This window comes from Panthera onca, chromosome B3, assembly GCF_046562875.1.
Source record: "Panthera onca isolate mPanOnc1 chromosome B3, mPanOnc1 haplotype 2, whole genome shotgun sequence".
NCBI lineage: Eukaryota > Metazoa > Chordata > Mammalia > Carnivora > Felidae > Panthera > Panthera onca.
The window spans coordinates 110521162-110547891 of record NC_138344.1 but is presented as its reverse complement, the minus strand read 5'-3'; the positions used below and the strand labels follow the sequence as shown (position 1 = coordinate 110547891).

Below are 26730 nucleotides of genomic sequence, written 5' to 3'. Positions count from 1 at the left end.
GGTCAACCAGGCATAATGAAATATCCTCTTTTTTTTTTTTTTTTTTATGAGTATGAGTATTTATTTCCCTACATTCATTCAGGAAACCTCATTCCCTTTCCCATCTTGCCTAAGAAAAGCCATTTTCTTCAAAGTGGAGTTTCTTCTTGCACTAGGAACTTACCTCAGGTTGCATCTTCTTTCCTGTTTGGTGGACAGAAGCAAGCAGAGAGCCACTAATGGTCCCACTAAGCAGGTCTGTGGAGAGTATCTACCATTACGATGCCAATCAGTGGGAAGGCAGCTCAAGTGCCCAGCATATCATGTATGCATAAGGAAAACATTACGGTGTGGTTTTGTCCCTCAGCATTTATTGAGTACTGTCAAGTGCTGAGCTAAGTCCTTTCCACACATTATTTCGTCTTTCCAACAATCCTGTGAAGATATCCCTATTTTACCGATGAGGAAACTGAGGTACAGAGGGGTACAGTAACATGTGCAGGGTTGCAGACAGTGAGTGGCAGATCTGTGGCTGGAACCCAAGTGAGCCCAACTCCAGAGCCCCAGCATGCACCTGAAACCCAGCGTAAACCCAGTGAAGAGAAATACACCTGGAAATCTTAATGGAATTCACAGGGTCTATTTTCTTAACTTTTAATGTCAACAAAGTAGCTATCAGGTTCAGGAGTTTTTCCTCTGTATTATAAATTTAGACACATTGCCTGAAATACAATTCTTGAAGTGAAGAAGATGGCTTTCCTTGACCTATTTCTGAAAAATACATTCTCTATCGAATACTCAGACACACACCTTTCATCATTTTTTAAAGACCTAATGGGTTGGGCTTGTTCACCCCTAATACCCTTTCTTAGGAATACACAATTTTGTAGACTCCAGAAAACATGTATTTGCCTCTTTCCGGCGCTAACACTTTCAGTGGTAGTAAATCGGTCTTGAAAGAGGCCCATTCATTCTTTGGTGCCGTTGGTATACACCAGCAGAAATATTTAGTGGTCTGAAATGATGGATTGGCGTCCTGAACACGTTACCCTAAGCAGCTTAAACCCAAAACAGATACTTTTGCCTGTACGAAGGATTGTGCATTCGGAAATGTTTTTATGATCATCTATCTTCTCTTCCTAGTGAAGAAGGTCAGCAGAAATCTTTACTCGTTTAAATTAAAACTGGGGTGAGGGGTTGGGGGCGGGAGGGCACAATCACACAGGGTTACGGGGAAGCCAGATGTCAGACACAGAATTCTGGCAACACGGTCGAGTGTTCCTGGAGACGGTGCCTTCAAGAATAGACGGGTGTTTGAATGCAGACCCTGATCGAGGCCTTCAGACCCGGGGCGAGGCCAAGCAGAGGCCAAGCAGAGGCCAACTCTGCTCCCCCCTCCCCCGACCCGGGAAGGGGTGGGGTACCGGGGTTGGGGTTAGCGGGGCCAGATTCGGGATGGGATTTGGGGAGAAGTGATGATACTCGGAAGCCGAGTTTGGTAGAGGTGGGCTGGGTGGGAGCTCACCCCAACTCCCGCATTTAGAACAGCCGCACTGTTTCCCTCGGGTCCCACTGTTTACCGTGGGTGGGACGGGGCTGGGCTGCAGCCCCGGCCGCGCACCCTCCGGCGGAGGAGCGCGCCCGCCTCGCCCCCGCCCGCCCCCGCCCGCCCCAGCCGCGGGGTCGCCGCGCTCCGGCGCGCGCTCCCCGCCCCCTCTCCCGAGACGCGGGCGGCGACGGCGGCGCAGGGGAAGGGGCGGGCGGGGGCCGCCGTCGTTCTCTCCTCCCACCCGCGCTCCCGCCGCGCAGCGCTCCCCGGCCCGGAGCGAGCGGGCAAGGCCGGCGCGGGGGCCGGCCCGGCTTCCTCCTCGCCGCCCGCGGCCGTCCCCGGGCGGGCGCGCGCCGCGATGGCAGCGGCCGAGCGGGGCTGAGCCCGCCGCCCGCCCGCAGCCCCCGGCCCGCGCCGGCCCCAGCCATGGCGAAGCAGTACGATGTGCTGTTCCGGTTGCTGCTGATCGGGGACTCCGGGGTGGGCAAGACCTGCCTGCTGTGCCGCTTCACCGACAACGAGTTCCACTCCTCGCACATCTCCACCATCGGTAAGGGGCGGTGGCCGGAGTGGGGGAGGCCACCCTCCCCACCGCCGCCGCTGGGCCGGGCGGCCCCCTGCCCCAGCCCGGGAGAACTGGCCGCCTCCCCGGCTAGAGGCGTTGGCGCGGGAGGCCAGGACCAGGGGAGAGATCCCGGTGAAGGGCCACCGCCTGGGGACTTGAGCCTCGGGTCCTGGAGGTGAGGGCGTCCCTGCTGTTGCCCGTGATTAGGGATAGGTTCTCCAGCCTTGCGCTAGGGAGCCTTCTCATCGGAGCCGAGACCACCGGGGCGAGTGTAGGCCTGGGGACCCCGAGCTGGGGCAGCGAGAATCGCAGCCACTGAAATGACTTCCCCACACCCGCAGGTGGAGAGGGGGAGGGGAAGTAAAGCCTGTGCTCCGGAAGAGGGGTTCAGGGTGGGGAGCCGCGTCACTGAGTCACTGGGTACCCTCCGTTCAGGGGCGACCCAATGTGGAGCCTGGCGGGGAAGACAGGAGGAAGGGAGGGGCCAAAGGGATTGAGTTTCCAGAGCACAGTTGTGAAGGTAAGCCACAAGGTGGGACACCTGGAGGAGGGCGTACGTTCGTTCGGTGAGCGTGTTTGCGTGTGGAAGGGGCACTTTTTAGCCAGCTCCAGAAAAACGTTTGGATGAAGATATGTTTTGAAGGAGGCCGAGGAGGAGAAGAATGTCAGGATTACTGGTCCACACCTGGGGATCACATGGCTGGCAGGACCCACCTTACAGTACATCTCTGATCTGGCAGTGCCAGATCCTGTGCTTAGAGGGACAAGACCTGGTGGCTTCCCAGAGACGACTGTTCTGGGAGGGAGGGAGTGGCCTCCCCTCTGAGGGAGTTTCTGCGCCTTGGGCCTTGAGGGGCCTCTCCTCTGGGAGGTCTGAGTTGAGGCAATTCCACCACAGCTAGCAGCTTTCCCCCCTTCCGTGGGAGAGGGCCCCAGCACTCAGCTCTCACTTGAAGCTTCCACCCCGACCCTCCCAACACACGTTCCTTGCCGGGAGAGAGGAGGGAGCAGGTAGAGCCAGGAGGCACAGAGCCTTGTGGTGAAGAGGCCGGCTTTGTTGTCACATGGACCTGGAGACCTCACTTTGGGACAATGTGACCTTGAATACCACTTAAGCTTCTGAGCTTGGTGCTTCTTATCTGTAGAATGGGAGTGATAACGGTCCCTACCTCCTGAGGTGTTGTAAGGGTTGAATGAGATCATGTTTGTAAGAGCACTTAGCACAAACTTGGACACAGGTGATGCTAGGTGTTACTGTTGTCATTGTCCTTGAGCTCGCAGGGTCTCATCCTCTCTTTGCTTCACTATCTTCAAGGGACCTAGGGTGAGGGAACAGATAACATCCTTCTTTCTCGGGGGCTGTGAGGCAGGCTCCTAAGAGTTCTGGAGCGTGGGCTGGGCCACTGCTGGGATGAGAGATATCTCAGAGGGATGGGCGGGGTACTGGAAGCCAAGGGAGGGCTGCATGCCTCTAGGGAAGGCTCAGGGCAGAGGAGGCATTGGGGAAAGGCCTGGGAGTGAGCAAGGGAGGGGCTGAGGAACGTGATGGGATATGGGGACAGGTTGCAGGCTTGGGGACAAAAGGCAGGAGGTTAGCACTTAAAGAAACTTCCCGTGGCTATTTTTTAGATGGAGTTGGTGCCAGGAGCTGCTGAGCTATTTCAGAGGGCTGTGGGCTGCTGGGGGGCGGTCCCCAGACTTTGCCTGATGAGCAGTAGTTTGCACCCTGTGTCCTGGCCACATTTCAAGTCCTAGGAGTGGCCTATGTTTTTCCCTGGAGCACTTTATTCACCCACCCCATTCAGAAGCTCTTGGGCTCCTGCTCAGTGTTGTTAGGGGAGCTAGCCTCCCCTAGGAGACGTGTCCCCCTTTCCCACAGACACGTGGGAAATGAGGGAACTGATGTTTCAGAAGGTGACCCTTCTAAGGCTTATGTTTTCCTTAAGTCCCTTGCCCCCACATGGCTAATCAGCAGCCCTTCTCATGTCTCTTCCACCTCGTCTTCTCCCTTCTTAGACACCTCCTTCCTGCTAGATAGACAAATGTGCAGTTTCCCCACACAGGTCACAGGGACTTGCTCACGGTCCCCCTGGGGCCAACCACTTTGGAGGCAGAGATGAATCAGCAAACCGAGTGGGAGTCTCTCTGTGGCACACTCCCCACGCCACCTCCTCAAGGCCCTTGGTGTATTGACCTAAAACCCGAGCAGGTTCTCTCTTTGCTTCTGAGGGTTGGGTCTACCTTTTGCCAGGATGCAGTGGACTGTTTAGGAGTTTGGATTCCCTGGAAAAGAAAGAAACCTGTCTTTCTTCACACCAGTCTTTTAAAATCTGCCCACTGGGCATTCTTTTTGAAGCTAACCTAGGCACTTGTGAGATTCTACATCGTCTTGGGCATGTTTTTTCAGCATTAACTAAGACTTAGGGAGAGAGTTGGATGGTCAAGAAAAGCTTTCCCTTCAGTGATACAGAAAGTTTCCCATGGAATTGGAAAGGGCAGCCAGGAGACAAATTAAGGAGCCAAGAAAATGGGTACTACCAAATCATATTCAGTAATTTGTCCATTCAGAAAAAATGCGTGTGTCCTGTAGCTGGGATCAGTGCTGGAGGCTCCAAGGTGAAGAATACACATCATCACTTCTCTCCCACTGCTCCTTGTCTGAGACACATTCTCATACCATGCTGGACCTTGATCTAGGCACCTTTTGCAGAGCTACTTTTGTGAATGGGGAAAATGAGGGATTTCACCAATTATTGCCAAGACAGAGTTCAGATTCTTGGATCGTGTGAATATCACCTAGGCTGGCACTTTTGTGATTTACTGTTTATGCCATTTACTGTCAGCCTGACTGACATTCCAGAGAAGGGCCTGCCAGGGAGCAGTGAAGAGACCTCCCAGGGAGGCCCTTCTTCTTTCTAGTCAGCAGGTGGCCTTGAGCTGGATGTGTGCCCCGAGCAAGCCTTTCCCTTTCCCGTGCAGCTGTGCCCACCCAGATGGGGGTCGTGTACCAGTGCACAGCTGATGCCTTAATGTCCTCTACTGTGTCCTCACCTGTTAAACTAATTAATTAAGGATTCACTACAAAGCACCATGCCAGGCATTTTAGAGACCTGTTCAGTCCACCTTTTCCTGCCCACAGAAGCCCGGAACCTAGCTGGGGAGACAGCACACAGGCAAAAAGAGGTCTGGCCACAATGAAATCTGGAAGCACTTGATGAAGCACTCGTCAAATGTCAGGGATCAGTTATGATCATTGTTACTGTTAACCAAGGTCTTGCGGGCATTATCAGCAACTAAATATCGATGCGAGGGTACAGGAGACAGGCAGTGGCTGGTGAGGGGACCGTGAGTGCTACCACTATTACAGAGGTGCTAGAGGAGGCCAGATGAAGAGGCCCTGCTTGACTAGAAGCTGCAGGGAAGGCTCTAGAAGGAGGGAGGCTGAGGCCAGCCCTTGCAGCGTGGGCTGCTTTTCAGTTCCTGGAGAGGAAGGAGCAGATGGAGTAGAGACGACAGAGGTGGGAATTCAGTGGGTGTTCATGGGATTCTGGGCAGTCTGGCTGGAACCGAAGGGAATTTTTAGGGGAAGAGTGACAACATTCCTCCGTTTATTTTCCTGTCTCCCAGACCATACTTTAAGTGCCTTGAAGGTGAAACCAAATCTCATTCCTCTTTATTTTCGTGGTCCTAGTACAGGGCCAGACTGGAACTTTGTAAATGTTGAATGAATGGATGAATGAGGGCAGAGAGTACTGAGGGCCTGGCTGAGGAGGTGGGGCTTGGGCCTTCACAGTGGCAGAGGTGTCTGAGCCAGGGAATGACATGGTGAAAAGGGCCCTCGGGATACTGGCTGGGAGAGAGAGTTGAGACCTGCAGCAAGGAAACCAGTCAGGGGCGGTGGTGGGTGGTGCCAGCGAGGGGCCCTCCCAGCTCCTTCTCTCTGCCAGACTCCCTTCCTGTGACACTCCTGCCAAACCGCACACCATCTCCTGCCCTCCTTTCCCTCCAGGAGTGGAGAGTCCTTTGAACCAGTCAACTGGCAACTTCTGAAAGGGCCTCATGTGGTCGGTGCTGCCCGCCCAGGCAGGGAGCCGGTATCATCTCCTACATGACACCTACGTGTGGTGGGGCCCTTGGGTTCCTTTCTGCATTGGTGGCCGGGAGTGCCGTGTAAGCCACTAATCAAGCTGAAGGGGCGGGCCTTCTGTTTGGTTTTCCGCCTCCCACCCTTGGTCTTCCCCAAGTACATGGGTCACATGGTCTCTGGACCTTTTTGTTTTAAAGGCCACCTGGGTTCCAAGGTGGCTGCCCCGTGATTTTCCAGTTTGACTGGTTGAACCACCCACCGCTGTGGCCTCAGGGCTGATTCCTCAGGCGGGCTTGACTGCTGCAGGATCCCCTTTCTTGGAAGTTCGGTTTGAACTGGCTTGGGCTGCCTGGGGCCAGGGCTGTGGGTGACTGAAGGGGAGGGAGAGGGCTGGGGAAGACATGGTGGGGGAGGGGGGGGGCGGTGCAGGGGCATGGAACCTAACAAACATGGGACAGTTGCTTGGGCACTCAGGGGTCCCCACACCACAAGGAGCCTGGACCTGTAGGGACCGGGGAGGGCTGGGGTGTGTCTGTGTGCCTCACTGCAGGGAGGGCAGGAAGGGGAGAGCAGCCCAGGGCCGAACAGAAAGAACTCTGACAGGCATGAGCGTCCCCATGGCCTTGCTAGGTTCTGCCACCTTCAGACACTTATTCCACATCTTTTTCCTTAGTCTCCACATCTGTGAATTGAAGAGAGTAACAGAATCTTTCTTAAAGGTCATTGTGAAGATTACAGAGGCTAATGGATCTAAAGCACTTGGCAGAGCCGACAATAAAATGGTGGCTGATTATATGATTATTACCATTATTATTCTTATTATTTGTTATTCCTAGCTCATGAGAAAGTTGTCAAGATTAATATGCTGCCAGTAATGTGCTTTGAGGCCATCCTCTTTGCCACTCACGCATTCAGGGGTTTGGGCACTGTTGACTGAACACTAGGTGCCTGTGAGGGGCTGGGGATACAGCAGTGAACAAACAGGAGACAGGGCCTCGGCTCATTCCCTGGGGTCACAGGAGTAGGCTCTGGGTTTCATCGCTGCTTCCATGCCAGCCCCCGCCCCCCCACCCCCACCCCTTGCCCCAGCAGCTCCAGGCTCTGGGAAGGAAGAGTGAGTTGGTGAGGAAGGAGGTGGGGAGGTGGGGAGGTCAGGAGACAGGTGGCCTGAGAGGACAGCAGAAGGGCTCTGCCTCAAGGCTTGGGCCTCTGCCTGGTATCACCCTGCCTCAGGCCCCCATTCCACACACCCCGTCCCCCAAGAATGTGATCCCTGAGAACAGCTCTGAAACCCTCAGAGGCTTTCCTTTCAGCTGCTCTGCACATCTGTGCCACCTTGCCGGCTCTGCAGAACCACCCCCAGCTTTGAGGGCCCTGGTTCCTGCCCCCTCCCCCTCCTCCTCTTCTCCTCCGTCCTACCCCGCTCCCCAGACAGCTTGGTGATGAGCTGTGTAGCATGAAAGTCGATATTTGGCCATTACCCTTCTATCCTGATTGCCAGTTCTTCTCAGAGTGCCTTCTTCTGTAATCTAATATTTGTGCCTGTTTCCCTGTAAAACTGCCAATTTTCTGCACAGGCCTCTGACCTCTTGTTGGCTCTCCTGCCTGGGCAGTGTGCTTTGTCGGGGGTGGGAGGCACAAAGCTTCCTGGACATTTAATTCCTCCCACTGAGGAGGAGAGGATTAATCATCAGCCTCCTGTTTTACAACAGGGGAAACTGAGGCCCCGAGAAAAGCGATGGCCCACATCTTGAGTGCAGGCCGCCCAGACTTGAAACACCTCTTCTGCAGTTGGCTTATCCCAGAAGACCCTTGCACAGCCCGCCAAGGGTTGGCTGTCTCCAGTGAGCCAGACCTGTGCCTCCCCCACCCACCGAGGGCTCCGGGATGGAACCATGTTCATGCCCCTGCTGTTGGCCAAGTCTGCCTCCTTGTCGTGACCCTCTGGGGAACTGTCAGGGGTGAGGATTGAGGAGTCTGGCTGGGGGACCTTTGAGAGTGAGATCTAAGGGTTGCCCTCACATTACTATTTTGATAATAGATTTCCTGAGAACTGTGACTGGGGCCCCATAATCTACAGAGAAGGCTGACAGTTGGCTTCCAAATGTGGGTTGTTCCCTGATTGCTTTGCCCTGATTAAAACTTGTTCTCGCTGATCTTATCTCCTGGAATGTACCGAACTTCATTCATTCACTCATTTATTTACTCACCCACACGTTCATTTTTTTCTCTCCTGTATTCAGTTTTGTTGACTAATATGTATTATTATATCTGCTTTCTGCCAGGCAATGAGAATATGAAATGAATAAGATGCTGTGCTGCCCTCTGGGAGCTCAGAGTACAGACAGTTGGGAAGTCAGGCATCCAAACAGACAAGCAGTATGCAAAAGCCATGTCAAAATGCTTTGGAATCACAGGTGATAAATTCCTCCTGAGTTGGTTGGTAAAGGCTTCACAGAAGAAGTGACATTTGAGTGGTTTCTTCAAGACTAAGTAGGGTTCCCCAGGGGGCCAGGGGTGGGGGAGGAGGTGCTGTGGAAAACACCTCACGTGGGGCTTCTACTCTTCTGCCTGGCTGAGCTCACTGGTGGTGGCCAGACCATGATCGTACCAACTTCAGTTCCACCACATCCTTGCTAGGAGTTTCCTTCGCTGGCTCTGTGTGAAGGCAGACACATCTGGAGGCCTTGGCCCCTGTAAGATGTTTGCTCCTGAGGCTCCCAGCCCCCGTTTTTTTCTCTGGGAACCTTCTGCTGCCCGTCAACATGGCCCTGCCTAGGAAGAGGCTCAGGAGGGCGGAGGGGTGAGTGCTCAGTAGCCTGGCAGATATTGGCTACCTCAGCTGTGCCCACTGACCATTCAGCAGCAGGCTCTGGGAGGCAAGGCCAGGTCAGGGGTCTGCCAGAGGGGAGCAGGACAGGGTTGGCTGGAGCACACAGCTCATGTCACAGAGGCCCTATGTAGGTTTGTGCACATGGCAGCGGGAAGGGCAAGGGCTAGGGAACTGCTGTGTCTCGAGCACCTGCTCAGTGCCCCTACCATGTGCACAGGAGCAGTGGACTTTACACACATGAGCCATTCAGTATAGAGATCTCATCATAAAGTGGGGTGAGGAGTCCCCAAGTTGGCCTTGTTAGCGTTTGAGAAGTTTCTTGGTACATTCTTCAGGTTAGATCCTATGTGCATGTGCACACAGGTGTACATGTGAGGCTGGGTCCCCATGAGATCCCAGAGCAGGGAACGGCCTTGCTGTGTTTCCCCCTTTATAACAAAGGAAATAATAATGGGGCTCCCTCTTCATTTTCTCTTCTGAGGAACTTCTATTTTGACTGAAGTGTGTACCTGCCTGGGGCCCCCGGTCCCTCAGATCTCTGTTGTGTTGGTCTCTTGTCACACAGGGGTCAGCTCAAATGTCACTTGCTTTAAAAGGTCTTCACTGAGGAGCACCTGGGTGGCTCAGTCGGTTAAACATCTGACTTTGGTCCAGGTCATGATCTCACAGTCTGAGTTTGAGCCCCGCGTCGGGCTCTGTACTAATAGCTCGGAGCCTGGAGCCTGCTTGGGATTCTGCGTCCCCCTCTCTCTCTGCCCTTCCCCCACTCACACTCTGTCTCTCTTTCTCTCCCTCTCAAAAAGTAAATAAACATTAAAAAAAAAAAAAAGTCTTCACTGACCAGCCAATCTAAAGCAGCCTGCACATGGGTCTCCTCACTCTGTGCTCCATTATTCTGCTCCTGCCTCTTAACATCACTCTGAAAGTATTTATTAGTTGGCTTCCTTATTATCTGTTCTTCCTCCCTAGAATAGAAGCTTCCTGAAGACAAGGATTTATCTGTATCATTCACTGCTGTGTCTTCTAGTACCTAGCTCCTGGCACATAGTAGGCATTCAATAGCCGTTTGTTTGAGTGAATGCATAAATGAATGCATGCATGCATTTTCTTCCGGAGGGAAGTTGTAAGTAGTATTGGTGTCTTGGGACTCATACAATGGGAAACTCACTATGCTGCATGTGTGTCTGGGACTGAGAGAAGAGGGGGAGAATTCTGCAAGGGGTGAGCTGCTTCCAGCAGCGCCTAGCTTTTCCGCTCAGATACGTGTCCTGGGGGGGAGCTCAGACATAGCAGGGAGCAAGGAAGCGTGAGCGGGGTCCTCCTTGGTGAATACAGAGACGAGAGATTGGGATCTTCGACTGAGGTCAGTATTGCCTGTCACTCAGAGTCACTGGGGGTGTCAAATGGCTGCTGGAGCGACCTTCCAGGGCCATCTCACTGCTGGGGGCTCTGGAATAGAGAGTTCCTAGGGCTCAGGCACTGGGAACATGCATCCCTTCCCAGCCTTGTGGGACCCTGTGTTCGACTGGGAAGCACTTCTACACGATGACGGCCCCTGGGGTTCTGGGCCCTGGGTTTCTGAAGATCGGTCCTTCAAGATTTGATGTGAAGGTGGTAGCCTTTAGAGTTGTTCTGGTCCCCATATCACCTCCGATTACATTGAGGGAGTGTGTGTGTGTGTGTGTGTGTGTGTGTGTGTGTGCACGTTTGTTCATGTCTTTGAAAAGAAAGGAGGGATAGAGTATCATTCTAAAATCTGCAGACTTTCTTGCAGGTGGCATCTGAATCAGAGCCACTGACTCAATGTCCTGGAGGTTAAAACATGGCCTTGGAGTTAGAGGATCAGGATTCTGACTGCCAAAGACCAGGGCTGCCTCTTTTATTTCTGCTTCCCATCCCTCCCAGAGTAAGACAGTGCAAATGCTGAGTAATGCATTTGCCCAGAGAGCCTGGTGCACCTCCCCAGGATGAGGCCAGCATGAGGGACCATCAGTCTGCAATTGGGTAAGAGGAGGAAGTCAGGTGGTGGCGTGTGGTCCAGCAGACAGCGAGGCTGTGTCCCTAGAGGGAAGGAAGGAGAACGCAGCAAGTGGCAGGTTTGGGGCAAAGATGCTCTCCCCACTCCCCTCACCCACCTGGTGTGACATTGGTGTGCCAAGAGCCTTTGTCTTGACTCTTCTCTTGAGATTTGTCTCTTAGGTCACCTTCTGTATCATTCTCCCCATTTGTCCCCTTACGTGTCACTCAGGGGGAAGATGGCGTCATTGGTCTCTTGCTATTACGGGTCTTCTCTGTTGCTGAGAGAAGGGGGTGTTCAGATGGGGATTATTCTGATGCCTTGTCTGGAGTGGCAAAGTCAGGCAGCCATCACCCCCTTCCCGCCCCCGCAGGGTCTGCCTTTCCCTAAAGCTTGTTTTGGGGTTGTTCAGGGTGACCTCTTTGGAGGTGACCTCCTGCCACAGCCCCGTGAGCTCCACATGTCCAGCACATGCTGGTTTCCTGTCGAGGAGGGGCTGGGGGCCTTCCTGAGCCTTGGGCTTGGTAACTGGAGCCACCCTGGCTCCAGGGATTGGGTGTCTGCCTTGGGTTTCAGGTGTATTAAGTTGTTCCTGTTGTGGCATCTCATTGCTAATGAAAAGGCTCAAGTCACGCTGCGGGTCTTTTGGGCTGTGGTTGATCACAGTGATAACATTTGGCATCCAGAAGCGCCTTATTTCCACTTGAAACATGTGGCCCTTGGCAGGCAGGTAGGCTGGCACCTGATGTTAACCCATGAGGTGCTGGCCTGCCAACACGCACACCTCCTGACTTTGCCAGAATTTAGGTGGTAGGTAGACTCGGGAGCCATCCGGGCTCCGTGGTGGGTGGCATTTTCTCTTTTTGTTGGAACACTGTGGCTTAGTGCTGGCCCCTTGTCCCACCTCCTGCCCCACTCTCCTTCCTCTCCCAACATGAGCCCAGAGCTCCTTCTGTTCCCCACACTGTGCCCCTGGGCTCCATGCTCTCCTCATTCCCTAGGGAACTGATAGCTTCTACAGCTAACATTCATAAAACTCTATGGGTCAGGCCCTGTGTTACTGGCTTTACACCTTCTCTCACAATAATCACAGAAACTCTCTGACACGAGGGATTGTCATTCCCGTTTTGCAGGTGAAGAAACAGCATAGAGAGATTAAGAAGCTTTCCTGAGAACACACAGGTAATGAGTGGGAAAGGCAGGATCGGAACCAAACTCTGACCACACCAATGTATTCTGACTGACCACGCCCCTGTTCCTCCCTTCCTCTGAGCTTCCCAGCGATCTCTTTGGAGGCAGGTGGTTATGGGAAGGAGTGTTCTTTCCCCTGAATGTGCCCCGTTCCCTTCTTTCCACAGTCTTCATGGCCCCTCACTGCTAGACCGAGGGGGCAGTAAGCTCGCCGCCCCCGGTCTAGCAGTTCACCACCCATGGTGAACCATCTCCCCTGTCCTGTCCCTCAGTCCTATCCCAGCCCCCAGTACTCAGAGGCCAGCTTTGCCCCTCCTCCTGTTCTCTGACAGCAGCCCTGTCACTGTGCTCCAGGGCTCCGGGTGTGGCCTGACAGTCTCTGAGGGTTGCTGCTGGAGAAGCAGAGGCTGTTCAGACAGGGACACAGCAGGAAGAGCCAGAGGCCATCGATGTAGTGAGGGCAACACTGTCCACGGTCCTAGGCGGCAGTCACTTAGCTGAGGAGCTTTTCTTGCCAATGTCCGTGACGCATGCACATGGCAGGACACACGTCCCTGCTCTTGAGCCACAGGCGCCCATCCTCCTCATGCTCCCTGGGGCAGGAGGATGCCACTCATGGAATTACTACTTTATGTCCGGCACTCTGCTGGAGTGGAGGCAGAGAGATTTTAAAAACAAACAATTTATTGTCAAATGCAGAATATACTGTCTTCCCCTTAGGTACTTTGCATCTAGTTGGGGCTGGAAGACAAAAAATAAGCAGCAACAAGCACGGAATTTGGGGGGCGTTTTCCTCCTGGCCCTATTGTTGAAACATCTTGCCTGCTTGCCTTGGGGGCAGGGGCGCTTTCAGGCTTCGCTAGGAAAGGGGGATGTGCTCTGAGGGTTCCCGTGGGCTGGAAGGCGGGGTCTGTGCCAGGATCCAGCACCCCAGCCCCCACTCTGGCCAGTGTGCTCTGTCTCGAGGCATCTCTGCTTCTCTGCACATCTGCCTCGTGTTCCTCTAGTTGCCAACTGACCAATCCTATCTGCACCATCTGGAGGGGGCTGGTTTGATCGGCTTAGCCAGATTCCCTTGTCGCTGTTGGCCAGGTCACCTTGGGGGTCACCAGCAAGCCCACCGATGGGCCTCCTTTGGTCAGACACCCACCTCTGGTCCGGTTAGGAACTGCTTGTCCACAGAGAGCACACTGCACCCAGCCCTGCGTCCCTGCAGAGGCTTTGGGCTGGGTGGTTCTGGCCGGAAAGGGATGCTGGGTGTGGCAGCCACCACGACTGGCATCTCTGAGATGCTGAATAAGAATGATGAGCTTCACCTCGTGCTTTAGGCACTTGGTTGGCAGAGGGCCCCCATCTCCCTGACTTTCTCGTCCGGGGCTCCCGGTGTTCCCAAGAACATCTGCCGGAGCTGCGTGGAGGCGGTGTGCTTGTTTCTTCACACTACAGCGTTCCCTGGGCCTGGGAAAGGAAGCCGGCTCTCCTGTAGGGACAGTGATGTGGCACCGTGCAGGGTGATGCATCTGGGCTTAGCGCAGTCCTCAACCGCGTCAAGGAACAGGGGTGTCCTGAAAATAGGTTTGGGCGGGCTTGCTCCACGAGTGCCCAGGGCCTCACTTCTAGATGCCTCATAATAGAACAGGTACGGGGGGCATGCCAGGGTGTGACAGAAAAGGCAGTACGATTCTGCAGCCACTGGTCAAGGGAGCAGTGGGTGGGTGTTAGGAGGCCAGTTTTCCGGTTCTGGCTCAGCCACAGGGTGTGGGAGCATGAGGACGTTATGTGGCTACTCTGTGCCTATGGTAGTAATCACCGCTCTTACCTGCCTCTCAGGGCTGGCACGAGAATTAAGGGCTCTGGATTCCCTAGCTAATGGGTGTGCAATGATCATAAGTGTCATTATGAGCCTTGGGTGTGGCTCTGCCTAGAGATGGGCTAGACAGTGGTTGTCAAACTTTAGTGTGTCTAAAATTTAGCAGGTCTGGGTGCACCTGGAGAATTGCATTTCTGATAAGCTCCCTGATGATGTTGATGCCGCTGGCCCCTGGATTAGCAAGGGCAATGGGGTAGTAAGGGACTAGACCATGTAACCGTTTCCACACCAAAGGCTCTCTGGGTTTGTTTTCCTGGCTGCTCTCCAGGAAGCTGTTATTCTGCAGAGGGATGAGAGAACGACCTCCTACTATGCGCACGACCTCCTACTATGTGCACGTGCTTCACATCCACTGCCTAATTCGTATCCCACAACAGCTCTTAGGAGGCCAGTGGTATTGTCATTCTACAGGTAAGAAAACTGAAGCTCAGAGAAATAGAAAGTTGCCCAAAGTCACACAGCCAGTGCCAGAATCAGGATTTAGACCCAAGTCTTTCTGATTCCAACACTAGTGGATAGCTCTTTCACTATATCATAGCTCAAACTTTCCTCTAAAAATCACCCATTACCCAGTTAAAAATATACGTTTCCGGGCCTTGCTGAGTCTCATTCAGTGGGTCTAGACAAGTCAAGGTAATGGCATTTAAAAAAAAAAAAAAAAAAAAAAAAAACACCCCAGGTGATTCTAAGGCTGAGCACCTACAAAGCACACCTGGAGAATGGGAGAACACCCGTGCTGCCTCACCTGACCCTTCAGGTGCAAAGCGTTAGTCCAAATCTCAAACTTCAGGATGTGTGAGAACACCTGGAGAGCTTGTTGAACTACAGATTCGAGGGCCCCCACCCACAGAGTTTCTGATTCCACAGATCTGAGGTGGAACTCAAGAATTTGCATTTTCCAACAAGTCCCAGCTGATGCCGATGCTACGGGTCTGGGGACCACACCTTGAGAACCACTGTCTAGAAGCCGGCTTTCGAAAGTGTGATCCATGGGCCAATAGCGTCGGCCTCACTTGGAAGTTTAATCCAGCATCTCGGGCCTCACCTCACAGCTACCGAATCAGAGTCTGCATTTTAACACAATCCCCACGTGATCTGCGTGCACCTTAGAGTTTGAGACGTGCTGCCCTAGAGGACCCGGAATGAGGACACACAGGGGATGGAGGTGGATGGAGAGTATTTCTCCTCCACATAGAGTTTGGAGATCAGCAAAGAGGGGCCAAACTGTTAGGATGAGCACCCAGAGGGGGCTGATGAGGAGCTGAGAGGCGAGGCTTGGGAAGGACAGAGGACTCTTTCCCCAAGGAAGATAGAACAGAGGCACACTCTGAAGAAATGAGGTAGGCCTCAGGAATGGCTTCATAAGGCAGCATTCATCTTGCCCCTGGAGAGTGGAGAAGAAGTTCTGTGGAGTGCATGGCACCAAGGAGGGGGGGCTAGGGGGCTGAAGCCTTCCGCGAAGGGACAGTGGCTGCCAGGCAAGTGATGGGTGAACCCACCTCCGTATAAACGGGTGCCGAGCAGCTATGAGGGCCCCGCTAAGGTGGGAAAGCAGAGGTCTGTGAGTGACCCAACAAAGCCAGTGGTTTGAGTGCCCCGCAGTGCTCAGCAGCAGAGAAAACCAGTAGCCACACGGGGTGGAGGGGCCACGCATGGGCACCGTCATGGCAGGCCAGGGGATGATTGGAGGGTGGACACAGTGGGAGGTCCAGGCTATGGGACCAGAGAGAGTAGAAAGAATAAATTCCACTAGAAGATCACTGAGCAGTTCATCTTCTTTAAATTAAAAAAATAAAAATAAAAAGGGGCGGGTGGGTGAGTGAGGAAGATCCCTCAAAAGGACTAGACTTCCTGTTTCTTCCTTAGTGCATATGAATAGCCAAAATTGAAGCATTTCGCTTCTCTGAACTCCACAAATCTTACTGGGTGGTCAGGAGGACCTAGGTTGTGAGACGATGGGGGTAGGGATGCTGTGGGCCCCCAGCACTCCTCAGCCTCGGTCCCTGGCCATGCAGCTAAGAAGTGAGGGAAGCTGGAGAAGGAATCCAAGCCCAGGGCTCACTCCCAGGATAGCTGCGTCTTCGTGTCAGTGCTGCCTCTTCTAACAGCTGCTCACATTCTCACACAGTGTCCTCCTGCCCGGCTGAGCCGGGGACCCACAGCTCAAGGACCTACAGAGAAACCAGTACGGTACAGTTAAGTCCTCTGTGTTTAGTCAGTACACAACTCTCGTTCCCCGAGAAGAGTGCTAGGGGTAGTCAGGGCTCTGACATCAAACAGGCCTGCCAATTTCTACCACCTGCTGTGCTGACCTTGGGCTATTTATCTTACCTCTCCGGGCCTTTGTTTCCTTTCCACTAAGCTCTGTAAGGTTAGAGACCATTTGTCTTTTTTTTTACCACTCTGTCTGCACCTAGCACTGTGCAGGGCAAGGGCACATAGTAAGTTCCCTTCTCTCTCCCTCTCTGGTACCTTGTGACCACTTTGCACAAGGCACTGTCCTTGGCCAGGCTTGCTGGACTAGCATGAGCTGGTTTGATTGTAAAATGAACAAAATTGACGGTCCTCCTGCGAAGTAGGCACTACACCATGAAAGAGCAAGAATTTCCTGATTCCCTTCCATGCCAGGGATGGCGAGAAGCAAATTCTTGACAACTGTTTGTCTGGGGAGGCGTGGCATGCCACTGCCCCCACCGAGGCCAGGTGCCCTCCACCCTCGCTTTCTCAGCACACTTGGAAGAATGGCTGCCAGACATTGCCCATTTGGAAAAGTACAGCTCAATAGATATGAATCAGCTTGGGCAGGCGGAAAATGATTCACGTCTGACCAACTTGATTCAGTTTGGGCTGTCCATTCTGGATCTTTTTCTCCCCTCTAGTTAAATGATGATTGGCCTCGATGGTGAGAGGGAAGGGCCTGAATGTAATCTGCCTGTGTTCGTGGAAGCCTGGGGACAGGCTGGAGGAGGGGAGAAACATTCCCATTGGTTAAGAAGTAATGCCGAGGGGGAATAGCGGCGGTGTTGGGGACTCTGGTACCTCTCGGGTCTTTGGGGCTGTGTCTTTGGTGACTGCTGTCCCTCTGGAACTCTGCCTTTACCGTGTTCTCCATCGGAAAACTGGTTAATGGTGCCCATTCCTGACCTGTCTCCAGGGAGCACACAAAGACTTAAGCTTAATTAACCTACTAGATACAGCTCTTGAATCACCGGGCACAGTTAGGGCTGGGAAGAAGCATGGTGATAAAAACGTCTCCCTCATCCCTGTCATCTCTCAGACTCAAGCCTGTGTGCTGGTGCTGCTGACTCCTGCAAGTGTCCCCAAATGTTTCTGCCTTGGGCTGGTTTGCCAAATGCCTTGTTTCCTGTGTCTTGTGGCAGCTTAGCTCCTCAAGCCCTTGGGCAGATGAGCCTGAGAACCCTGTTTGTCCTCCCCTCCCTCCCCCAGTGACATGCTGTGGCACTGCCTCTTCCCCTGGTCACTGGTAGTCATTTACAAGCACCCATTATGGATCAGGACTGTACCAGGTTATGATGATAACTGTAGTCAATTGAATAGCTGCCAGGTGCCAGGCACCGTGTCTCATCTGGTCTTCTCAGCCACCTTCTGAGATGACTGGGAATGTCGCTATTTTACTGATGAGGAAATGGAGGCTCAGAGAAGAAAGGTGTCCAAAGTCATAGCTATGAGTTAAGTGGCCAGAGTCAGGATTCAAGCTCAGGCCTGACTTCAAAGCCCATGCTCCTTCTAAATAAAGAAGTAAACAACAATGCCTCCTCCAGTAAGTGGGGCTAGTCAACATCAGATCCACCAGGCCTTGGTGGGACTTTGCTAGGTGCCGAGGGCTGTATACACAGTCCTCTCTCTCCAGGGTCTGTATGCCTTCCCCACATTTGTGACAGCGCCACATTCCCTCCTGGTTATTAATAAGCAGAGAGGGGCACCTGGGTGGCTCAGTAGGTTAAGCATCCGACTTCAGCTCAGGTCATGATCTTGAGGTTCATGGGTTCAAGCCTGGCATCGAGCTCTGTGCTGACAACTCAGGACCTGGAGCTTGCTTCGGATTCTGTGTCTCCCTTTCTCTCTCTCTGCCCCTCCCCTGTTCATGCTCTCTCTCTCTCTCTCTCTCTCTCAAAAGTAAATAAAGATTAAAAAAATTAGGCAGAGGAAGAAAAAAAAATAAGAGGCAAATTAGGTGGGTTGCTATTCCTAGGCATTAGAGTTCCAGGGAGGATAAGTAAATACCTGCAGTTCTCTCCAGAAGGATAAATAGGAAGACTTCATACTGAGGAGAGCGAGACACATTTGGGGGCTGAGCGAGGCAGCGATGGAGTGGACTCCCCCATACTCACTCTGCCTCCTCCTGCACTGCCTCACCCCTTTACCCATGGCAACTCTCATGTCAAGGAGGAAGGGAAGCTCCATTCAAAGCCCTGGATACTTTCTCAGCCCTGGTCAATTTTTGGTTCAGGAAGTCCCTCCTCATTTCATGCCACCTTTCTGCCAAATTAAGCCATAGGAAATCCCTTCCAGTGTGAGTGCCCTGGGCCTTTACCATTCAGGTCTCAGTGGTACCCTTCGTAACTTCCTTGCTCTCTTCCTTTCCCAGGCGTGGATTTTAAGATGAAGACCATAGAGGTAGATGGCATCAAAGTGCGGATACAGATTTGGTGAGTTGAGTAGGGGGAGGAGATGCGGGAGGAGAGCCCCAGGCTTCCACTGCCATGTGTAGAAATCCCAAGGCTGCATCTGGGATAACTGGCCACCTCTTCTGTGGAGAGAAGCAGATGTCGCAAAGCCCATCTCTTGCTCCTAGGAGCCTTAATCTCTTTTTCTTAAGAAACCTTATGAGATTGGCCACAAGTCACCAAGGGGCAGGAATTAGAAGGAATTGGCAAACTAACCAGTGTGGCTTTGTTTTCCAAAAAGGCTTTGCCCTTGGGCCATGCTGCAGTGTGGTAGGAGGGAGGGCTACCTGGGACCCTGGGGAGAGAGCTCCATCTAGCATGGTGCAGTTCCCACCAGTAGCCACAGGGGGCCGCTGTGGCTCTCTGGCCTGACGCTCCTGCAAGCCTGGCCTTTGCCAGCCTTTGGAGCTGCCTCCAGGTTGAGAAGGGTACATGTGTCCACCCTGTCTGAACACAACGGCCAAATTCTACAGAGTTGTCCAAGGCCCAGTTATGTTTGACGCTCCTGGCGTAGCTGTAGTTGACAAGACCCCATCAGCCCTGTCAGCACCAGATAATCAGGCCTCTCTCCCGCAGGGTCAGATATGCTCAGACCCCCTTGGGGATCCAAGCTCCTCTGATACTTCACCCTGTAGCTCCCCAGTTTTTCCTGCAAGGGCACAGGGTCTCCCAGCTCCTGTTCCTCCCTTCCCCCTCTGGTTCCATGGTCCCTGCTCCTCTGAGGGACTGGCTTTCTACTACAGGGACACAGCGGGGCAGGAGAGATATCAGACCATCACAAAGCAGTACTATCGACGGGCCCAGGTGAGCCACCATTTTCAGGGTTTGGAGGTGGGACGCTGCCATCCACACTCCCCACTCTGGGTGTTTGAGATATTTATGTCACTGACTCCCAAAATAGGGCCCTCAGATCGCCTGCTGGCAAGGGCAGTCTCAGGCAGTCTTGCGATTATTCATTGATCATTCATTCAATTATTAGTTATTCTCTGACCACACACTACAGGCAAGTCCCCCACCGTCATCCCCAGCTTCCACCCTCCACCCTGGGCCGAAGACCCCAGTCAGGATATTTGGTTCCTTCCCACCTCAGAGAGTTCCGTGATAGGCCTAAGGTGCAATAGCTTTCGGGGTATGAGAGAGAAGGAGAAGTTTCTGGGTGCTGAGGGATCCTCAGTATGCTAAGCAGGGAGAAGGGAGAGTGGGACCCAGCATTTAAGGTACCACACCTGCTTCTGGCCCCATGACTGTGCACGGTCTCTGTGTGCATCTACCTCCCCCATTTCTCTCTCCTTCTCTCTCTCTCAGGGGATATTTTTAGTCTACGACATTAGCAGCGAGCGCTCTTACCAGCACATCATGAAGTGGGTCAGTGATGTGGATGAGGTAGGAGATGCTGCCTCATCGTTGGGGGCGGGGGAGGGGCACCTCAGAGGGGAAGGCAGAGCGAGGGCCAGATGGGAAGGGCCGAGGCTCTCAGGGTTGGTGAGCAAACACCCCCAGGAAACCTTGCCTTCCACGGCCCTGGATGAAGACCTCTGGGTGAGTAAGAAATGGGGAAGGAGCCCAAGCTGCCATGCCATCCATGCTCTGTGCCCAGCCAGGACTCCATGGCTGTTTCGTCCTTGGAAATGAGTTAGGCCAAAGCCTACCCTGTGACCAGCTTCCTTCCTGAAATCGTGAGACTGGGGTTCTAGTCCTGGCTCTGGAGCCTCGGGCAAGCCATTTGAACTCTCTGAGTCCCCAGTTCTTCATCAGTAGAATGAGGGGCTGGACTTAAGTGCAATGCCCTTGCCAGTTCAGATACCAGTTGTCCAACTCCAGGAAGCACCAGTAGTAGTCAGAGTGCCTCCTACTCTAAGCTGTCCCCATAACAGCCCTCCGGGACCCCCGGGGTCGGCCGTGGCACTTGGGGAATCCTTGCACCTGCACCCCATCAGCCTGCTCTGTCCCTAGGGCTCTTCAGCTTGGTGCTGGTATAGAGGCCAAGAGACTGTAGGGTGGGGAGATAGGAGGGAAAGGCAGCACTCACTGGCAGTTCTGCTTGTCCTTTGTCCCTAGTATGCACCGGAAGGTGTCCAGAAGATCCTCATAGGGAATAAGGCCGATGAAGAGCAGAAGCGGCAGGTGGGAAGAGAGCAAGGGCAGCAGGTAAGTGGAGCGAGCTGGCCGAACCCATCCCTTGGGTCTTCTGCCGCCTTCCGGGGCCAGTCCTGAGGGCTGGGACCCAAGATTCTGTGCCTGTCATCAGGCACCCTGGCACTTTCCAAAGTTCCCTAAGGCACTAGGGGAGTTGCCATCCTTGAGAATTTGCTTTCTGCCCTTCAGGACTGATTTGGGGTCCACCCTGAAACAAAGACCATCCAAAAACAAAGACTGTCCACCTCTAAGTGCCCCAGAGCAGGATTACCCTCTGCTAAAGAGATCATCCCAATGTTCATGGTGAGGAAGGGCTTCAGGTCGCTGGCTTCTCCAGCAGCATCCAGGCATGGCTACCATGCATCCCACCCCATCCTTCTGTTGGAAAGGCATCCCACCCCGTCCTTCTATTGGAAAGGAGTAGGAAGGAAAATGAGGGAATGCAGGGCCCACGGTCAGAGAGAAGCCATGGGGCAGAGAGGTCAGGAAGGTGGTTCCAGGGGAGACCGCCCTCCCAGAGCACAGAAGGATGGATACCACGGAGACGAGAGTCATCTACCTGCTCCAAGGGCCTCCAGAGCTTTTCTCTCCCTCTTTGCGTCCATAGCGCTTAAGAGAAAATGGATCTTTTGGTATGCAAAAATAACACGTGGTCGTTGAAAAATCTGAAAGTAGAAGCAAATCCTCCTAGAGCAGTATTTATCGAACACTGTATGCGTGGCCAGCGCTAAGCAAGTGCTTTGAGACGCATGACCCCTTTTAGTCATTCCGTGACTTTGGTTGAGAGACACCCTCTCCCCTCTTTAACAGATGGCAGAGCTGGGCTTAGAGATATATTTGTCCACAGTCGTACAGCTGCTGAGCGGCAGCGCTGGTGTCTAAGTCTGGGTCTGTTTGATCCCAAAGCCCGTGTTTTTTATTAATTTGACATCTTGCCCAAGATTTTGATATATTTATCTCCTGACGTATGAGCTGTGTGCACCGGGGGCAGGGGTGTGTCTGCATGGAGGTGGGTGGGGAGTGCGGGAGGGTGTTTGTGGAACGTCTCCATGCTCCGCTAGCCTGTGTCTTAGAAGGAGCTCCCGGTTGGTCTGAGAAGCGACCTACTGTGAGAAATTGTCACGACACAGCAGGGGCTATGAGGGCAATGGCAGAAGTATGTGCCAGGTGCTGTGGGCACCTCCCTTCCCTTACTGACTCCCTTTCAGGAATGTTCTTTTCTTGCAGCTGGCTAAAGAGTACGGCATGGACTTCTATGAAACAAGTGCCTGCACCAACCTCAACATTAAAGAGGTGAGCGCTCCGAAGCCCAGCTACCCTGCCTCTTGGGCTGAGTCCAGTAGAGTGGGGAGACGAGAGGAGGCAGCGGACAGGACGGGAGCCCGGGTCAGAGGAGCCCCCGCCCCTGGGACAGTTACAGGGCTGCCTGGGGAAGAGGAGGAGGAGCCCGACTAACCTGTGACCCTTGGTTTCCCAGTCTTTCACGCGGTTGACAGAGCTGGTGCTGCAGGCCCACAGGAAGGAGCTGGATGGTCTCCGGACACGTGCCAGCAATGAGTTGGCATTGGCCGAGCTGGAGGAGGATGAGGGCAAACCTGAGGGCCCAGCGAACTCTTCCAAAACCTGCTGGTGCTGAGGGTCCTGCGTGGAGCAGCCGCCAATCCCCCTCCCCTCAGGAGGCCTGTGGCAGACAGGGAGTCCGGGCTTTGCCCTGCTTCTCCTCTCACTCGGGTGACCCTGTGGAATACCAGTAGCTGCTACTCCCCTGCCTGGCCCTGAGAGCAGCCCCGCTGTCATCTTTGAGCAGCCTCTGCCCCCAGCCCCTCCAGCCTGGAGTGGCTCCCTTCAGCCTGTTTCCCTGCCACGGGCCTGCTATGAGCCCCCAGTACGCTACGGGCACTGTCTCACCGCCCCGAGCTCCCCGGACAGTGGCCCAGTCTGGAGTAAGGCCACTTTAAGGCCCCTTCTTTCTCAGTGCATCTTGCCTCCTCTCTGCTTTTTCTCTCTTCCTCCCACTTCTCTTTCTTGTCCCCTTCCCCTCCAGTGTGTTTTGTATCAAAGCCCCTCACACCTCTTTCCCTGTATGTCCTCCTGTGTGGCTGCTGGTGCAGCTTCTTTCTTTCCTTTCTCCCTAACCCTGTCCAAGGGAATGGACTCAGGCTCATGGGGATGTTCCATATTCTTCTTCTGGGAGAACCCCCCCTGCTTTGTGAAGGGGCCAAAGCCTACAGGGTACTTCTTCCTATCTTCCCTCCCCACCATCGCTTCTCATGCCATGGGCCTGCCTCACCAATGGTCTGGGGAAATGTACATCAAGGCAGGAAGGAGACGCCAACCTGGTGGTCCTCAAGACTGGGGCTGTCCCACCTTTCCCTGCCTGCCCCCCCCACCCCCCAGCTTGGGCCTTGCTTGGCCGCCTGCCCACCTGCCTCTTGGGGGAAGTGAGCTCAGAAGCAGGTGCTTCAGAGAAGAAAACAAAATGTTGTGGGGAGGCAGGGATAAAAAGTCACCTCCGTTCTCTACCTCCCGTGCCCCTTGTACGCAGTTTCTCCCCACCTGGGCTCCTGAATTTAAAGACATGCACCGAGGCCTCAGGGCACTGCAGGGGCAAGGAAAGCGGGGGGCCAGCGATATTGACAAGCAAACCACACACCCCCAGAAAGAGGAGTGCCTGGAGATGAAGGTCTAGCCCCTATATATCAGGTTAAAGCAAGGGGGAGGAGGCCAGAGACGGCATTGTGCACACCAGAGGGGAATATGGCAGGAGCAGGGCTCCCTGGGCCCCGGCTTCCCTTTCTGTGTAAGAAGGGCCTTTCCCCGCAACCCCCTGGCAAGTAAGAGGGGACATAACCACCCAACCCAGCCTTCAGCTCTCAAGGTTTTGCTGAGACTCAAAGTCTGTGGGAGAAGAGCTGTGACTTCATGGGGAGAGAGAAAGGAGGCCCTGGGTAGAAATGCTTGGTGCTGTTCTCTTCAGCCTTCCAGACAAAGTGCTCATCTTGCCCCTCTAGCTCCTGGAACAGGAGCCACCGGCACTGTGGCTACAGGAGGAGGGAAGTGGACTCCCTCCTCCAGAGCTCTTCATTCAGGAAGAAGTTCCTTTAACCCCACATGGCCCAAGAGTGGCTTGAAGGAGGTGCTTTAAAGAAGGAACAAGTCAGTTAGCAGCCCTAGTAGGGTTCCTCCCCACCTTCCCGAGGAGGAGGTTTATTCTTAAGCTACATATTAGCAGCATCACATGGCTAGGGCTGGAGCTAAGACAACACTGAACATTCATCAACTAAGGACCAAAGTTCAGGGCACACACAGGTGAAGGATTAAGAGCCCCACTTCCTTATGCCTCCCCCCCCCCCAAAAAAAAAAAAGTGGGGAAGAAATGACCAAACCTTTCCTTCTGACTCTTATCAGAGTAGGAGAGGGTAGCTCAGGATGTAGGGACAGGGATAGGTTAACCGTAGTGGAAGGAAAAGGAGGGCAGGAATAGTTATAAATTGTTAGCTGATGAGAAATTTAGATAAAGACTCTTTAGGATGAAGTCCTGACTATGGCTGGGATGCTTTCTTGAGGACTGACTCCTCAGGTGTTAGACACAGCATCACACTGGGGGCAGGGAGATGGTTATGCCAACCCACAGTGTGCCCTCTGCCAGGGACTTCAGGGCACTGGCTCCAACCTGGATCATTATTGCAGCTTTCCCTGAGGATCAGGCAGAGCACCATTGCCTTTCTCTCCTAGCCCCCTTGGGACAGAGGGACTATATTTTTACTGTACACTAGGGGTTCTGGAAGGGAAAGCATAGGGTGGAGATTCTATGAACTGATGAGCCCCATCCCCAAGGGCCACAGCTGGGGAGAGGTATGGGAGCCAGAGGGTTGAACTTTTAGGGTGCAGCTTTGCTCACAAGGAATTGGAGTCGGCATCTCACCCCTAAACTTCTCCAGTCCAAGAGGTGGCCTGGGATCTGGCATCAGGCCCAGAGTTTTGCACAGGTACTTCTGCCTGTTTACTTACCACCTCTGCATCTGCTGTCTTGAGATTCAGCCCAGCCCCAGGCATTTCCACCTGCTCCAGAGCCCCCACCATCTCCCTGTGACGGGTGAACTTTGTGTACTGTGTCTCAGAACCAATATATGACTTGTGAGCAGGGTTCATCTATTTTAAACACAGATGTTTACAAAATAAAGAATATTTCAAACCAGAGGTATGGCTGCCTGTATGAGTCCCCGGGAGTAGTTTTCACCTGACCCTGTCAGATAAGGGGGAGAGGGAGAGGCAGTGCCAGTAAAAGAGGCTCCAGAACCGTATAAAGCAACAGTAGTAGAATGACAATGGAAGCAGCAGACCGTCATCTTCCTTATTGTACCTTTCCTGATGCCACCTGCCGGGGAGCCCAGCCATACCCGCAATGCTCTCTAGTGGGCCTACAGTGCAGAAATAAGATTGAGTCACTGGGAGGATGCTGAATATCTATGTCTGAAGGAGCCTTTAAAGCCAAGAACGTTCTCCTCTGTATGGGATGGACAGGAACAAGCCTTCCTGAAAGCATGAGGAGGGATTAAGTAATCTTTCAGAAGTTTGTCCTAGTCCTGTGATTGGATACTCCAAGGAAGCAAGGCAGACTGTGATCTTGGGGACCTGGGGGTGCCAAATACTATACTTTGGGGCACACAATTGGTGGAGGAGGTAGAAAATGGGAGTCAGGATACAATGAAGAAGGAGTCAAAAAAGGCAGGCTGGTGGTAGCTTAAGATCTTCACCTGCACTTCATAGTTTATAGAAAACTTGCAATACTTGATCTCTTCCATCCTAACAATCATACCTGTGGGAGATCAGGAGAGTGATTATCTAAATTCAGCAGATAAGGAAACAGGTGCCTAAGGGCCTCATCTAACAGTGGCAGAGTCATGGCTGGAAACATTAGAATTGAAATCTCTGGAGGGAAAAGCGTTAGTATCTCTATGTAGAAAAATCCTGATAAGTAATTCTCATTTGTAGCCAGAGTTGAGAACCATCACCTACCTGGACTTTTTGCCTTCTAAGCCAGTGCAGTTTCCAGAACAACTACTGCGGAAAGCCATGGGAATCACACACTTGTTAGTGCATGTCCAAAGTAATAAGCTTCTTGAGTTTACCTCCAACTCAAGCCAGTTTGAGGTAAAGTTGGAAACAAAGTATTTTAGGAGAGTCTCATCAGTTTTATTCAATCATGAAAGGTGAGAGCCTGCATGACAAAGGGTCCTAAATTGTACTTGGAGAAAAGGGATGGCGTGTCCCTAAGGAAGAGGGAGCCCCCACTCAGCTCAGGAACTTCCATGGTCTTCCTGGACAGAGGACCAGAGGGGCAGCCAATAAGAGATGTCCAGATGCCTAGAGAATACTGGGAAAGCTCCAGGCATGCAGATAAGCCTGGCAAGTTCATGTTGAAGTTCAGCCCACTGTCAAGGCCAAGTTCTTCTGACTCCGTGGCCTGGTAGGAACATTTATTGGGCTGTTTCTAGGAACTCTACCCAGTCTCGGGGGGGGGGGGGGGGGGGGGGGAAGGGCAGGGGGGCGGGCGGGGAGAGACACACTTCACTCTGCATTTCCTGCCTCCTTTAATGGCCAAAGATTCCATTCCCACTCAAGTAATGGAGGCTTGTTCTTAGGGAGCAGTCAGTAGAGACACAGGTTCCCATGGGCTCTAAAGACCTATGGAACAGGCCACAAAAGCCAGAAAAGCTGGACACTCCCTGGTGACTAGTTCCTCCATCTTCTCAGCAAATCAGATTCTCAATACCAGCTGCTCCCAAGCCTTGCTTATTTGTTCTCGAAGACA

The 26730-nt window shown here is 53.3% G+C and overlaps 2 protein-coding genes across 7 annotated transcripts in view; one reads left to right on the top strand and one right to left on the bottom strand.

Moving 5' to 3' along the window:
• Positions 1-26730, bottom strand: part of CHURC1 (churchill domain containing 1) — a 417546-nt gene that overhangs the window by 367253 nt on the left and 23563 nt on the right. The gene's annotated exons all lie outside the window — the stretch shown is intronic.
• RAB15 (RAB15, member RAS oncogene family) lies at positions 1501-25115 on the top strand. Of its 6 annotated transcripts, XM_060620054.3 has the most exons (8): positions 1511-2078; positions 14360-14502; positions 18701-18761; positions 19523-19583; positions 20085-20162; positions 20838-20927; positions 22143-22208; positions 22393-24292. In XM_060620054.3, the coding sequence occupies exons 2-8, from the start codon at positions 14382-14384 to the stop codon at positions 22549-22551; spliced, it is 636 nt and encodes a 211-aa protein (XP_060476037.1). In that variant the 5' UTR covers positions 1511-2078; positions 14360-14381; the 3' UTR covers positions 22552-24292. The 6 variants fall into 6 exon arrangements, with proteins under 6 accessions (XP_078304262.1, XP_060476037.1, XP_060476036.1 ...); XM_078448136.2 differs by lacking the exon at positions 20085-20162 and having other exon boundaries at positions 1501-2078; positions 22393-25115; XM_060620053.3 differs by lacking the exon at positions 14360-14502 and having other exon boundaries at positions 1830-2078.

Bases quoted from the DNA above. Each gene is read 5' to 3' on its own strand.
- RAB15 (XM_060620053.3), top strand. From the start codon at position 1,955: ATGGCGAAGCAGTACGATGTGCTGTTCCGGTTGCTGCTGATCGGGGAC. The intron at 18,762-19,522 runs GTGAGTTGAGTA...TTTCTACTACAG, and splicing joins AAAGTGCGGATACAGATTTG to GGACACAGCGGGGCAGGAGA. The intron at 19,584-20,084 runs GTGAGCCACCAT...TCTCTCTCTCAG, and splicing joins AGTACTATCGACGGGCCCAG to GGGATATTTTTAGTCTACGA.